The sequence below is a fragment of the Crinia signifera genome, chromosome 2 (assembly GCF_055691185.1).
Source record: "Crinia signifera chromosome 2, ASM5569118v1, whole genome shotgun sequence".
Classification (NCBI taxonomy): Eukaryota; Metazoa; Chordata; class Amphibia; order Anura; family Myobatrachidae; genus Crinia; species Crinia signifera.
In genome coordinates, this window is record NC_139218.1 from 242,375,791 (window position 1) to 242,392,147 (window position 16,357).

The 16,357-nt window shown below is 42.8% G+C and overlaps 1 protein-coding gene across 2 annotated transcripts in view; it reads right to left on the minus strand.

Moving 5' to 3' along the window:
* CLIP2 (CAP-Gly domain containing linker protein 2) overlaps positions 1–16,357 on the minus strand; it is a 125,982-nt gene that overhangs the window by 70,945 nt on the left and 38,680 nt on the right. For both annotated transcript variants that reach the window (XM_083174114.1, XM_083174113.1), the window contains exon 2: positions 12,494–12,717. In XM_083174114.1, coding sequence (XP_083030240.1) covers positions 12,494–12,605 — 112 coding nt within the window. In that variant the 5' untranslated portion in view covers positions 12,606–12,717. The remainder of the gene's footprint in view (positions 1–12,493; positions 12,718–16,357) is intronic.

Genomic DNA, 16,357 nt, shown 5'->3' on the forward strand with positions numbered 1-16,357 from the left:
CTACTGATCCTATTGTATTTCGTTCGTCCACCCACCTATTTTTAGTATGTTAACTCTTATGAGCAGGGCCCTCCTTCCTCACATACTCACCCTACCTCATTACCTCACCTGTGCTCCTGTCCTGTTCTTCCCTTCCTCTACTTCATCTTCAGTCTCCTTGACAATTTTGGCACCTACTTCTGAACTTATGCTGATTTTAGTTCTACCAGCTATACCCCTATTTATACTGTATCTTTCAACACACCCTTTACGTTACCTTGTAATTTGTTTTTTTTGTTTGCTATGTACGGCGCTGCGGACACTTTGCGGTGCCTTATAAATAAACGTACTACTACTACTCTGAATCTCTCATCCTATAAAATTTCCCACCCTCACATAATTTAGGCAGTTATTCTGGTTTACTCCTTCTGGTAAATTCCTTCTCAAATGGACAAAACCATGTGCACTGCAGGTGGGGTAGAAGTTACTTGTGCAGAGAGAGAGAGTTAGAATTGGGTGGGATTTTACTACAAAGTGATCTATATTGCAGTGTAGAAATAAATCAGTCAGTATTTTCCCTGCACAGAAACAAAATAACTCACCCAAATCTAACTGTCTCTGCATATGTTACATCGGTACTGCTTTCCTAGCATGGCGCCCACAAAGATTGTATGTGTGGGGCTGATATCTCAAGCATCTCATGCATCTTATGTGTTTGTGCTGCATAAGATGCATGAGATGATGCAATCGACGCGATCGACGAGATTTTTACATTGGAATCAATGTGAAATGGTCCCTGAGACCCAATGTTACATTTATTCCAATGTAAAAAACACACACAGGCTATTTATACATTTTATTGTAATAACATATTAATATACTTTAGAATAATTTCCCACAACAAATGGATTTTGTCCCTTGTATTTAATATATTTAGAAACACCCAAAACTTTTGGTTTAATTACACAAATTTTTCTTGTATTTTATAAAGGAAGGTGACTGTTTTTCTACAGAGGCGTATCAGATCTGAAGAACTGTTAAAGAGTCTTTGTTCTCTCTTTACAATGACAGAAAGCAGAGTTCAGGACATTATATAGTCAAAACAGGCACGCTACAATACTGGTACAGAAACATCTATTGTTCACACATTCGCTTTATGATGTGTCTGCAATAAATTTTATATCCTTACATGGCTCACTGATCGAGGACACCTATTGCAAGGTTAAAAAAAATCAGAGGCCAACAAATAATACTCTCATAAGTGTTCTTTTGGGAGAGGAAGCAGTTTCTGCAACAATGTTGCCATGGTAACTGAAAGAAAGAACTTCAGGCATTTAACATTGTATCCAGTGTATAGTGGTTTGGATTATAGCAAATATAAATATTTACTCTCTAGGAATGTAATGCTTTGTATAAATTAATATTCTGCTACCGAAATAACCAAGAGCACTCTTGGCCAGAGGTGGAACTACCATTGGTGCTTTGCACCAGGGCCCCTCAGGACTAAGGGCCCATTGCTGCAGATACCAGCAATAAGTTATTCCCTGAACAACCCCCCACATATCATATTGAGCAAAGTCAGGTGACCCATGCTATGCAGAGAGCAGGGTGGGCCCCACTGTCTAAGGGACCATCCCCTTACCTTAGGGAGGCAGGGCTGACCTTATGGGTGCCAGGTTGACAAAGGAGTTGAGTCACTTATCAGGACAAACAATCACAGCCACATACTATCTCTAATTAACATTACACTAAATTTGTGATTCACTGCTGTTTGTGAGTCAAAGGCAGCTCACAAGCAGTGTAACTGGCACTGTAATGCTGGGTACACACCAGGAGGACAAGGGTCCGATCCCATCAATCTAGATCCAATTCCGACTGATTGGATGCAGATTGTGTGGTGATTGGGTCCTTTTCTGTCCTGGTGTGGACCGATACCGATCCGTTGCGCGTTCCCACGGGTAGGTCGGTCATTATTCAGATCCTACCTGCAGCAGGTAGGATATGAAGAACGACTATACTCGCCATCAAATCCGACGCACTTGCGGTGCACATCGTGAGCGTGTCGTGCCCCCCCCCCCCGCGTCATCGTGAGCAGGTCAGAAGAAATACTGATGACCCGCTCATGATGTGCATCGTGAGCGGGTCGTCCTGATGTGTACCACGCATAAGTGTCTGCCCAACTGAGCGGTAGGTGTACAGATGGAGCAAGCCAGGGGACGCGCGCACACGAGACGCTCATGTGCCCTGTGGCAATGGAGCTCCCCGCTGCCATCGACGGTCCCCATCGCTGCCGCAAATCCTCCCCTAACCCTGCCCATCTCCATGAAGCGGAGACAGGCAGGGCCCCGCTGCTCAGCCCCTGAGAGACTGGGGCCTGCATCCATTCAGATGGATCTCCTGCACCTAGGCTAGGGCTGATGCATATGCTGATAACAGTTCCAACAACTGCTCTCACAGGTATAGGGCTGCTGTGGCCCACTGTCTGCTTCTTTAACGCTCCGAATGCAAATAGGATCCTACTTCTCATGGTATTTTTAAAACAGGAAGTGTCTGACTTTTTCAGACCAACCAGCATGAGTTGTATAGTATAACGTATAGTATAACATATAGTGTAACAGCTGCAGGCAGGGATGTAATGGTAGCTGAGTTAGAAAGTCTCACACAAAACAGCTCTATAAAGTCGGACGTAAATACAGCTGTTTTTTGGGGGGGGGACGGGGGGTAAGTTGATAAAAATCAATAACAAGTATAGGTTGAGTATCCCTTATATAAAATGCTCAGGACTAGAAGCATTTTGGATAATGGATTATGTCGTATTTCAGTTTTTTTTTTTTTTTTTTATTTCAATGAGTTTTTTGAGGATGGGACCCATGTGTTACACAAAAGGCATTTATGTTGTATAAACCCATTGAACACATGAAATACACACAAAAATATTTTATTTGTACATGAAACAAGGTTTCAAAACATAAAACAAAGTTTGTGTACTAGCGCAGGCATTGAATATGAATGCCAAGCAGTCATTGTCTTACACATATTTAGTGCCAGTTACATTTGATGGCCCCAGTAGTGCCAGTTACATATCATGTTCCCAGTAGTGCCAGTTACATGTCCCCAGTAGTGCCAGTTACATATCATGTCCCCAGTAGTGCCAGTTACATATCATGTCCCCAGTAGTGCCAGTTACATATCATGTTCGCAGTAGTGCCAGTTACATATCATGTCCCCAGTAGTGCCAGTTACATATCATGTCCCCAGTAGTGCCAGTTACATATCATGTCCCCAGTAGTGCCAGTTACATATCATGTTCCTAGTAGTTCCAGTTCCAGATGTCCCCAGTAGTGCCAGTTACATATCATGTCCCCAGTAGTGGGAGTTACAGATCCCCCCAGGATCTGTAACTGGCACTCGGGATGGCGTGGATACTGGGGGTTACATCTCATTGTAAGCACCTATCACATCTCATGGCATGGGTGCTTGTACAATTAAAAATCGAATTCCATCGCATCGCATGCATCGCATGACACAATATTCCAGGGGGATGCGATGCGATGAGATTTTTAGGAGCCCATACGATGGAAATCGTGGGCGCCGTTCTAGGAAACAAGTACCGTATTTGCTATGCAGATACAGTAGCAATTACATACAGAATATAGGCATTCTGTATATCATTATGCTAGTAAGCCCGCTCAAAGCAAATGATTTAAAGGCTGGCCTGCTACCTTGTGATTGCCTCTGTATTTGTGCATGTGTGAGAGATAAAGAGATGTAGTTTCACTCGTTGCCAACAGATGGCAGTGTTTTGGAGACACAATCAGACACTAGACATATATAGATGATGTGACTTTATCTGCATGCCTTTATAAAGGGCCCCTGTTCTTTGCATGCTCTGTCTATTGGTTGGCCATGTGTAGCTAGCCACACCCCCTTTAATGGGTGGTCACATTTCTTAAGCTTGGGCCCCTCCAAGACTGCATTCTAAAATGTAACAGCATCTGCATGTGTAGAATATGTGCCTGTTTTCTATAATTCATTGATCCCTTGCACTTTCCCTACACTAGGTGCAAAATATGTACAGTAGCTACATATATTCTACATAGCCACATCTTTTAGTTGCTATGGAAACTATTCTGTGTTTGTATTACTACTAAAGATTGCTTCACTGTAAAATCAGATTCTTCTTATTGAGCATTTTAAGGAGAACTCAGCACTAAAATTGTCATTGCATATATGCATTATAAATATAAAATACATTAACGTTAACCCAACAATGTAGCTTTGTTATTGCATACAGCTAAAGTCCCTCTAACATCATTAGGACAATAGGCCTGATTCTGGTTAAATAGCAAAAACAAACTCCTTCTTTAATGGACAGAACCATGTGCACTGCAGGTGGGGTAGATGCAACTTGCAAGATAGTTAGATCTGGGTGTTATTGTGTTTCGGAGCAGGGTAAATACTGGCCTATTTTTACACAGCAATATAGATATTAGTTTGACGTACAAAGCTCACCCAAATGTAACTGCACATGTTACATCTGCCCCACCTGCAGTGCAGGTTTTGTCTATTAAAGGAGTTTACTTTTGCTAGTGAACCAGAATCAGGCCCAATGTCCTAATGATAACTGCAGAAATTTGAGCTGGTGCTGCTCTTCTACGTGTTTCTGGTAAGCTGTAGTCTCTAGCTGTGGTACAGGAGCACTGCAATACTAACATGGCACCCTGCTGCTAAGTAGTGCAAGACAGCATGCTGGACATCGAGTTAACTAGAGACAACCCAGTTGTTTCATATATATTATTCAGCTTAATCATTGGTAGCCTTCAATATATATTGATGTAAATTAATATATTTACTTTGCTATAGCAGAATAAGAAAGGCTGGGATTGAGGAACATCCTGGCTTCCAATAACTCAGAGGCATGCACATCTGAAGTACAGGGCTTGTCTGCTTAATATGTGCATGTGCCAGGAAAGATTGGAAACATTTAGGTCCAGATGTAACAAACTTTGAAAAGTGATAAAATGCAGAGTGATGAACCACCAGCCAATCAGCTCCTATCATGTTACAGTCTGGTGTTTACAAATGACAGTTAGGAACTGATAAGCTGGTGGTTTATCACATTCTATGTTATCACTGTTCAAGGCTTAATACATCTGGCGCTTAGTGCCCTGCACCATCTATGGAAATCCTTATATTTCCCCATAGTGAATAGCAATATTGTCTGGTAATCAGTAATTATCACAAATGATCAGCAGACAATACCAAAATTACCCAGGGGTTGCATCATCTAAAAGAAAGGACTCTCTCTTTAAAAAGTGTGTGCCTCTGAATTAGTGACACTGACAGCAAGGATGGGAAAAAAACTTGCCCCATCCCTGGACTACAGTACCTTACTTTTCTCATGGAAGGGGAGTATTGTCTGATCCCACTGATCACCAGGTAATAACGATTTGAAAGTTAACTACAACCCCAAACCCCTACATCTTAATTTTGGGACAGTCCCCACTTCCTGGTGCCATCATACTAGCCAGATGCAATGACTTGTGGCCTCCTCCATGGCTTCTCGCCAGTACTGATTACTGATGCTGAAAAGGTACATATATTTTATACATATATATATATATATATATTATATATATATATATATATAATTTTGCTGCTTTATTGCTGATGAAGAGTACAGTAGGACTCATCAACTACATTGTACATATATTATTTATTATTATTTATTAGCAGTTTCTTATATAGCACATACATATTCTGCAGCGCTTTACAGAGAATATTTGAACATTCGCATCAGTCCCAGTCAGTTGAGCGTACAATCTATATTCCCTACCACATGTACACGCACACAGACATTCTAGGGTTAATTTTTTGGGAGCCAATTAGCCTACCAGTATATTTTTAGATTGTGGGAGGAAACCAGAGTATGGAGAGAATATGCAAACTCCACGTTTGTCAGAATTAGGCCCAAAATATTGTTTATGTACTTCTACATAAATCTAGGTGCACTGGTGTGCCTCCTCCATACTTAGCAAGAAACAAGCACACTTCACCCAACTCCTCCCATCAGACAGTGCACACTTACAGCGGGATGTACTAAAGGGAAAATGCGTTAAAACTGAGGTTTTACCGCATTTTCCTATGTACCAATGCCCGTCTGCCCTGTCTGCCTGGCATGGTATCGCCTGGCAAGCCTATGGGCTACTATCGCTGCCCGTCATCCGTGCCCCCCCCCCCTCCCATCCTCCTTTGATCTCCTCCTCCCCCAGCAGGTGTCACAGCCGGGGGGACATACGGCTGCAGGGGGGAGGAGGAGATGCAGGGGGACACTGACAGGCGCCGGGATGTGACGGAGACCCCCGCACACCACATTACAGGTATCGCGGGGGTCTCCGTCACCGCAACCAGATGCTAGCCGCACATGCGGCAGCATCGCGGCGGCTGTCAGGCGAAGGGCGGGCGATGTATATTAATACATCCCGCCCTTACTCTCTGCCACAGACACTGGTGCGCTTACAAGCATCAAGGTGTGGATCATGCAGTCACATGTAATTAGGTCGACAATGTCTAGGTTTACCCTAAACGGTAGATATGCACAAGGTTGACACATGAAAAGGCCGACATGAGTTTTTCATGTTTTTGTGTCAAAGTAGACCCAACTTACCTTGCTTTACCATTCCCAATTGTAGTCCATGTGAATGGTGATAGTATGATAAAATATTTATAAAAAAATTATAAAAAATGATGTCTACCTATTTTATGTGTCGACTACTGCAATTTCAACCTTGTACATGTCAACCATATGTTGTCGACCTAGACACTGTTGACTTTGAAACCTATTATCCAAATCCCGCAGCAGACACATTACTGGGCCACTGTCTTTATCCACTTTATAAATGACCTTCAAATGGGGCAGCCATTTTGTGTACTGAAGGCATATTCATGAGTATGCAGTTTAGCTGTGCAAAAGGTTCCAATGAAATTGCTTCATGCTCTTTGTAAATTCTGGAAGGATGTGATATGTAGTCTGTAGTCCAGTGGGGAGACCTTTCACAGACATGACAGTGAAAGAATTGAGTTTCAGTAAGTGCCTTATGGCCTCTCATCTCAAAAGGCAATTATGTAATAAATGATTAATGTGAATAAACAGTCCTGCAAGATTCACAAGAATGGTCCAATCACAGTACAGAATGGACACATTCCACAGGGGACATTAAATTCTGCCACAAAGATACACTGGAGCCAATCATTATGTTACACTCTGTTGCTGTGCCAAATTCTTGTTCAGCTTTGGTCTTGTTTAGCTCTCTAAAGCTTGGAACAAACAAAACACTGAAATCAGCAGTCATTCATTCAGATTGCAAACCCATAGTTATTATCACATGTTTACACACTACAAAAATTTTTTTTTTTAAATTGCGCTAATTACTGACTCTATTATCTCTATCAATTATTGTGAATGTATGGTAATATTTAGAAAACATAAACTGCATTTATTGAATTAATTCATATGCTGTATATAATAATTTAGTTGCTGCTGGTTTCGAAGGCAAAGTGTTAGACCTGGGGTACTTTAATTCTGTAATTCAATATTTTTCAACTGTATGTTCTATTATGTCACATAGGAATGTTGAAAGATGGTCATTAATTTTTTTTAATTTTATAGTAAAGTAGTAAAGTTTTGTAGTAAAGTTAAAGTTAATTCTTTGAATAACTTTCGAGAGTGGAGGGGTAGCGTTTTTTTTCCAGCATTGGGCCAAGGCTACGCGGGCCGCAATAAAAATGTGACCTAGAACATAGCGTTTATGAGGAAGAACAGTGTCGGGAAACATATTGAACAGCGCTACTGAAGAGGTATAGGGTACTGAGATATCTAGGACCTGATTAGCTAGGTCGAATACTTCCTTCCAATAAATAGTAAGGTATGTTTCCTAGCACGGCCACAACGATCATAATCGCGGTCATCGGGGGTAAAATCGGGGCCATCGCGGGCATCGCATGCGCAAAAAAATCGGGTGCGATGGGCCAGACGCGATGCCCGCGATTTCCCCATAGAGAACAATGTTAAATGCCTCAATTTATCCGCGATGACCACGATTTCCCATAGGAAACAATGTGAAATGGCTCAATTTACCCAAATTATCATAGGAACAATGGTAAATGGGCCAAAAACACCCCTGAACACTGAAATGTCCCCCCAAAAGTAGTTTACGCCACCACGTGATCAACGTGAACCCGAAGCGTGGCGAGCGCAGCGAGCCCGCGAGGGGCGGCGGTACGCGTCCTCCGACCTTTTCATACCCCTACTATCCACTAGGGCGTGGAGTTGAGAATAGAATAGTGTGGCGAGCGCAGCGAGCCACCGAGCCCGAAGCGTGGCGAGCGTGGCGAGCGTAGCGAGCGTGGCGAGCGTAGCGAGTCCCGCGAGGGGACGCGGATACCTGTGAAGCCCGCGAAGGGACGCGTTTACCTGTGAAGGTATCCGCGGCCCCTCGCGGGGCTCGCTGCGCTCGACACGCTTCGGGCTCGGTGGCTCGCTGCGCTCGCCACACTATTCTATTCTCAACTCCACGCCCTAGTGGATAGTGGGGGTATGAAAAGGTCGGAGGACGCGTACCGCTGCCCCTCGCGGACTCGCTGCGCTCGCCACGCTTCGGGTTCACGTTCATCGCGGGGTGGCGTGAACTACTTTTGGGGGGACATTTCACTGGTCAGGGGGGTTTTTTGGGCTTTCTGGCCCATTTACCATTCTTCCCTATGATGATTTGGGTAAATTGACCCATTTAACATTGTTTCCTATGGGAAATCGGGGTAATCGCGGGTAAATTGAGGCATTTAACATTGTTCCCTATGGGGAAATCACGGCCATCGCGGGTGGACCATTTAAGCATTTTTAGGCGCACACGACGCGACCGACCCGATTTTTCACTGTTTTCAATGCATTTCAATGGAAAAATCGGGGGCATCGCGTCGGTCGCGTCTCAGGCCACTAAAATTACCCCCGATGGCCAAGATTTGTGGCCGTGCTAGGAAACAAGTACCAATAGTAATAAGGGGGTAGGACCAGAATATATTATATATATGACCAATACCTCAATATAGAACAGTACAACTTAGGACATGTGCGCTAGAAGGATTTTAGTCTGTCTGGGGTCAGGTATAGCCTGTGGATCAGTTTTATGTGCATCTCGGTATGGTTCAGTCATCTTGAAGAGAGGAAAATTTTATTCCATTGGGCATATGAAACAGTTATACCCCAGTCAGCTTCCCATTTTTTTCTGTGCATTTGAATTTTTGCTGGGGGTAAGAAAAAATATACGTAAATATATAAAAGTATATGCTGGCCATCTAAAATAGCACTTAGTTTTGACATTCCTAAGGCAATTTAAGGTACGAGGCATAAATTGGGTATTAGTTTATATATCAATTTCATTGAGATGTGCAGGAGTTGTGATGTAGGGTGTGGGAGTTTGGATATCAGGGTATCCCATGTCAGGAGAGAGTCACGAGTGGAGGGGAGGAGCGAGTGGATAGCAGGTCTGAGTAGTTTAGATATCCTAAAAAGATCGTCGACGGGAAATATATATGTGATGTCTCAGGACACACCCACCTTGACCCTGAGCGTGTGTCGAAGAAAGTCTTTATCTGGGCCAGTTTACAAACGTCATGGTAGAGGGTCATGTCCGGGAGGGTTAGCCCACCTTTGGCTCTATGGAGGATCATTCTAGAATGGGACAATTTAGGGGGGCCCAGAGGACCAGATATATTTAAGCAGGATTGAATTACATGCGGCAAGCTTTTTTTTTTTTAAAGAAAAATATTTGGGATCGTGCAAAAGATATACATTAGTTTACGGCCCATCCATGAAATATCAAATGCAATTCAAGATTTGGAAAGGGTTGCTAAAGAACTGAGAAGGGGTGGTAAGTGTACCTCAAAGACTTTCCTAGTATCAGATGGGATTGTTATGCCCAGGTAGTGGATAGACACTTTCTGACAATTATAAGGGAGTTTAGAACATAGTAGTGGAGATTAATTTCTTAAATGAGAAGGGCATCCGTTTTCATAGTATAACATTTATAATAGGACATTTTACTGAAAATGTTAAGAATGTCATGTAAGTGGCGTAATGTAGATACAGGGTCTGAGACAAAAATCAGTATATCATTTGCAAAAAGACTTATCTTATGCTTTGAAGAGCCAGCTCATATTCCAGAAAAACCAGGGTCATCACGAATTTTAGAGGACAGGGGTTCGATTGATAGCATGAAGCTTAAAGGAGAAAAAGGACAACCCTGCCTTATACCATTAGAGATGGGAAACAGGTCTGAAAGAAAACCACTGCTGACCACCAGGGCCGTGGGTGTACTATATAAAGCAAGAATAGACGTACTGCCAAACATAAACCTTACTAACTGGATAGCTTGCGGTATTGATTCCATCGCTGCCTTAGTAGAAGGTGTTTCTATAACCCCCTTTAGCTCTCTCTCAATCCCAATTTAATATTCCAGATAGGGAACTGTTCTCTTATAACTGGATTGTGCACTGGCTTAAGAGTGTAGTAAAATTATTACTTTTGAATCCAGCCTTGAAATGCACATTAAAACTTTTTCATTATAGCATACCAGCCCTCCTAATAACTCTCTAGTCCTGCAGATGTGTCCTCGCTAGTCATTGCTGCAGTTGTGCCAAATTGCCCTTCTCAGTGTACCGGGATCTGTGAGACTCTGCTAGCTTCAGGTGTCTTTTCTGCTGACAATGTGTCGCAACAGGAGACTGTGCTGATTAATTTGATATGCGACATGTATATTTGTGTGACTGAGCCTTTGAATCTGTATACAAAAAGCTACAGTGTATATTCAATACAGGTTCCATTGTGATCCATATCCATAATCAGTCACACACAATATATACAGTTGTGTCCTTTGTCAGCTGACATGCGGTTTGTATTCATAATGGCCATACGATTGCGTTAAACATGCCCATGAACAGAAGCATGTGCACACACAGGCCCACATCCTATAGGCAGTGCACAGTGAGATCACAAGTGCAACTGTATGCAGCCTGCCACTGGTAGTCACCAGTATGATGCGTGTGCACATGCGTACACATATTTATTTATTTATTTACAGTTTCTTATATAGCGCAGCAGATTCTGTTGCGCTTTACTATTGTAGACAGTGATAGAACAAACTGGGTAAAAACAGACAGACATGGAAGTAGGAGAGCCCTGCTGCAAAAACACAAGGACAGGCACCAGTAATAGCATAGCAGAGAGACAAACACAAGGACAGGCACCAGTAATAGCATAGCAGTCCCACCAAGTTGCAAGTCCAGAATGGAAGCTATATAATACATAAGTGCCTCAGAGGGTTATGTGTGTGTACTTATATATATGATAGGCTTGCCTGAAGAGGTGAATTTCAGGGAACGCATGAAAGTTTGTAGGCTAGCGGGGAGTCTTATTGTGCGCGGAAGGGCATTCCATAGGGTGGGAGCAGCCAGATGAAAGTCCTGTAATAGTGAATGGGAGCTAGTGATCTGTGCAGAAGAGAGACACAGATCTCGCACAGAGAGCGAGATGGGAGCTATTTTGTGATAAGTAAAGACACATAGCACAGTTTTCTTCCCTCTACATAATTTTGTCATTTTACAGCAAAAATCTGTATTTATTTAAAGTTGTAATATTTTTTTGTGTATTATGTTAACTTGTTGCTCTATTCCCCTTGTTCAGCATTACAGAACCCTTGTGCCACCTTATAAATGAAAGATACTAATATCTAATTCTCAGCTACACTCTTTTCTCTGTCTTATGGCATTGCCATTATCCCATGAAGATGAAAGGGAACCCCTAATAACTGTGTTGTCATTCGCTAGACTGTGTATGATCGCAGTCTAGTGAACAGGTAAACGCCACCTGAAACCCAGCTGAACACCCCCTCCCCCCCAGCACACGAATCCCCTTGCTAGCATGTGAAGGGACGTGTACTCGAACTTATCCCCATGCATGTGGCGGAATCGCTGATGACTGAATGATTTCTGTAGCCTTCGCTCTGAAAAATAAATCCATACTTACTTTTCACATGCCCGCTATCCACCCAATTGGGGGCGGGCTCTGACATCATGTGACATCTGCCACCATGCCTGCATTCTCAGGGAAATGACCAACATTTTTATGCAAGGGGCACCAGTGTTCCCCTGCTGCAGCTCCTTGCCCAACCCTGGTTCTCCCTTCCCGGAGGGATCGGTCCAGCAAGTCTGAAACTTATCGTTCATGCGCAAACCCCAAACATCGCAGATGGGGTCGAATTTGGCCCATAACGCATGTGTCTGAATCGGCCCCTTAACTCTGCAATTATAGCTCTAAATATGCTACAACCTGAGGACCAATGAGAGCAAAGCTTGCATTACTGTGAAAATGAAAACCGGGACATATGAAGACTTGTATCCATAATTACAGATTTGTTATTCTATAGACAGAAGTACATGAACACATTAGAAAACACAGTACCTTCTTTAGAGCTGGTGCTGCCAGTAACGCCACTTCCAGCCGAGGATCTGCCCACTGGGCTTGAATGCTTGGCTCCCCTTCCTGGGATTTTTAGTCCACTTGGTTTCAGCATATTTGTGACGATTGCTTCAGTTTTTTAGCAGTTTTTCCTCTTGAAGCAAATGCTTTTCGCATTTATACGTTAGGCTTCTCTCTACTGAATGTTGATTTTCATGTTTAAAGATCTAAAATACAGAATTACATTAGTTGTACAGTTTTTTTGTTGTAACTGAAAAAATACATTTAATAGTACTTTTATATCACTCAACTGCATTTATTGCTTACTACTTTTATTATGTTATATATTTGATATATAAAAACTGTTTCAAGTTTGAATTATTTCAACTGAAAAGTCTGTTAATCATGAACTTGCTTATACCTATCCATATCACATTACATGTCAGCTGGCAAAACAAATAGGACCACTGTATGTGTCTGACACACAGACCCCACACAGCCCGACACTCTATAAATCCATGTCACATATGTTTCCTGGGCTCTTTCTTTTAGCTTGCACTGCTAGCAAGTATACCTTTATTTGCAGTTTTCTTATGTAGAATCATACTTATGTAAGGTTACTTTACTGTAAAGTCCCATACACACTAGATAGTAAAAGATATTGCTCAGAAGGGACCTTCTGTGTGATATCTTTTACTGTCTCGTCTACTATGTACAAGCAATACGAATGCGTACTCCTGTGCATCATTAACAACCCCTCCCTGGACCTCCATGTACAAACGAGGGAGGACCTCATTAACAAAGGCCATACTGCATTATAGCTCCACTCCCCCATCGCTCCCCTCCCCACCAACACCCCAACGGGTCCCTGCCGCTACCAATACCCATACATAAAGTGAAGCTAACACATTTTTTAATTTTTGTGGTGTCAATTTTTATTTTGTAGCACATGGTCTCCCAATTAGTATACCATCACATGGCTTGCTTTGAACACCATGCTCCGGGCAAGGTGCCTTGCTCCACTACCATTGTGTTTAGCACACTTTACCATTTAAAACATAGCCCATGTGGCTGGTAAGGCATGAACAAAAATAAATAGCTGTCGACCCAAAGTCTGGATCCTGGGCTGGGGACAATGGAGCAGGGGTCCTCTGCCATAAAGTTCTGCAGCCGTAGTCTGTTTAGCATTGGGCTGGATTCCCTACATAGTAATTAAGGCTGAAAAAAGACGTCCATTGACTTTAACCTATCTAACGTGTAACTACTGACTTGAATAAGTCATATCTATAGGATTCCCTTAGTGGCCAATAATGCATCCAGTTTTGATTTAAATTCATTTACAGTAGTTGCTGTAGTCACCCCTACCGGCAATGAGTTCCAGAATACTGGAATAATAATGGTGACGAATCCTCTTCTTAATTCAGTACGGAATTTATTTTCCTCGAGCCTCAGTACATGCCCACGTGTCCTAAGTATAGGCCTGTTAGTGAACAAATCATCTTCCAGTTCCATATGATTCCCAATCCTGTATTTGAACATACTAATCATATCACTTCTCAACCTCAGTTTCTTCAGTGAAAACATATTCAGCCTGGTTAACCTATCTTTGTATTCTAGTAATTCGAGACCTTTTACTAGCTTAGTTGCCCTTCTCTGTACCTGTTCAAATACATTTATGTCCTTTTTAAGGTGCCCAGAACTGAACACAATATTCCAAGTGTGGTCTCACCAATGCCTTGTAAGGAGGCACTATCACATTGGCATCCCTTGAATCCATACCCCTTTTAATATATGCCAGGTTTGCTTTTGCTGCTGCACTTGAGCAGTGTGCACTATTACCCAATTTTTCATCTATGATGACACGCAAGTCCTTCACTACAGCAGAATTCCCTATGATAACTCCATTTAGCCTATAAGTAACTTTTCATTTTTCAACGTTAAACCTCATTTTTCACCTTTCCGCCCATGTTTCCAGTTTATTTAAGTCACTTTGTAGTGTTTCCATATCCTCTCCTGAGTTAATTTCCTTACTCAATTTTGTGTCATCTGCAAATATTGCAATTTTACTCACTATGGCCCTTATTCTGATCGGTGCGGCCGGAGCCGAATATGCGGCCAGGACCGTGCGTGCGAAACCCCGCCTTCCATACGGATCGCCAACTCCGTCCGTATGCGGTAAGAAGCTGGCCGAACGGACCGCACGTGTATTTTTCACGGAATACGCCTCCTCCATCTCAGGGAACCTCCCCCATCATTCAATGGTCGCTGACCATCGAATGCAGGACCGAGTGCTCCACCAGCTCCCGCAACCTCAGACCACACGGACATTTTTCCGTGCAAAAGCAGGGATCTGGGTGGGCAGCTGACATCCGGCGATGTCATATATCCGCCCCCTACACGTGCGTCACGAGTGCATTACCATACGTACGCCCAGCGTTTGCATGGGAACGCCCATGAAACGCGGGGCGTATGCATATGGTAATGAGCCCAAATAGTCCTTCACGCCCCTCTCCACCCCCTGTTCGGAGTGTTCACATATCATGCGGGATTTGGCCGTACGCCCCGCTCGCACATGCGCAGAGACGCCACTGCACATGCGCAGACCTAAAACATCGGCGGGCCGAACGCACGCGGATATAACCGCACCGACCAGAATAAGGCCCTATGTCACTTATCATTAATGAATATATTAAACAAGGTGGGTCCCAAAATTGAACCTTGCGGAACTCCACTTTGTACCTTGCCCCAGCTGGAATGTATGCCATTTATCACCACTCTCTGTCCCCGATTGTGCAATCAGTTTTTAATACAATTTCAAATTTTATCTCCTAACCCTAAATTACCTAGTTTCATTAATAACCCTTTATGAAGCACCGTGTCAAAAGCTTTAGCGAAATCAAGCAGTATTACACCACTACAGCAGTGGTGTCAAACTTACGGCCCTCCAGCTGTTGTGGAACTACACGTCCTAGCATGTCCTGCCACAGTTTTATCAATCCATTATATAAAATCTGTGGCAGGGCATGCTGGGATGTGTAGTTCCACAACATCTGGAGGGGCATTTATTTATTTTATTTATTAACTGTTAATATAGCGCATACATATTCCGCAGCGCTTTACAGAGCATATTTGAACATTTGTCCCTGCCCCAGTGGAGCTTACAATCTATATTCTCTATCTCTTGCATCTTGATAAAAGAGCCTGTGTGGCTCAGAAACTTTGCCATCTAAGGAGCCTGGTTTGTGTTTATTCCGAGTGCCGCTGTACAAAACCCTCTCTCTCTCTCTCTCTCGCTATATATATATTACACATGGGTAGGACCAGTAAAAATAAAGCAGTTTAACAAACTGCAGATTTAGCACAAACAGTATATAAACATAATCCCAAACTGAGTTGCAGTTCATTTGAATAACAGCTTTTGTTGAGAGTATCAGTGGCTTCTCTGGCAATAATGTTACAAATAGCCTGGGGTTCTATGCAACACCTCCTAAACTACATGAGTAGTAAGCACTATTGCTCTGCACACTCTGCTGCTGTAGTTTTTTCCAATAATAAAAAAGTATTGGATTACATCTGGACTAATGGTGGGTACACACCGGGCATTATTTTCCTAACTATATGGACGATATTGTTATCGCTGACGATATTATGTGCATATCGGCCAGTGTGTATGCTTAATATCTTTAACGATGTGCGCTCCCGCGCATTATTAATGACTCCCCTGTTGTCTGTACATGAAGCTCACTCTTGACTATCTAGTCAATGACTGCATGTAACGGAATGCACGGAGCAGGTGATGTCACTGTCACTATAGTTACCGAGTTACGCCTAGTGTATACCCACCATAAGAAATAAAATTGGATTATG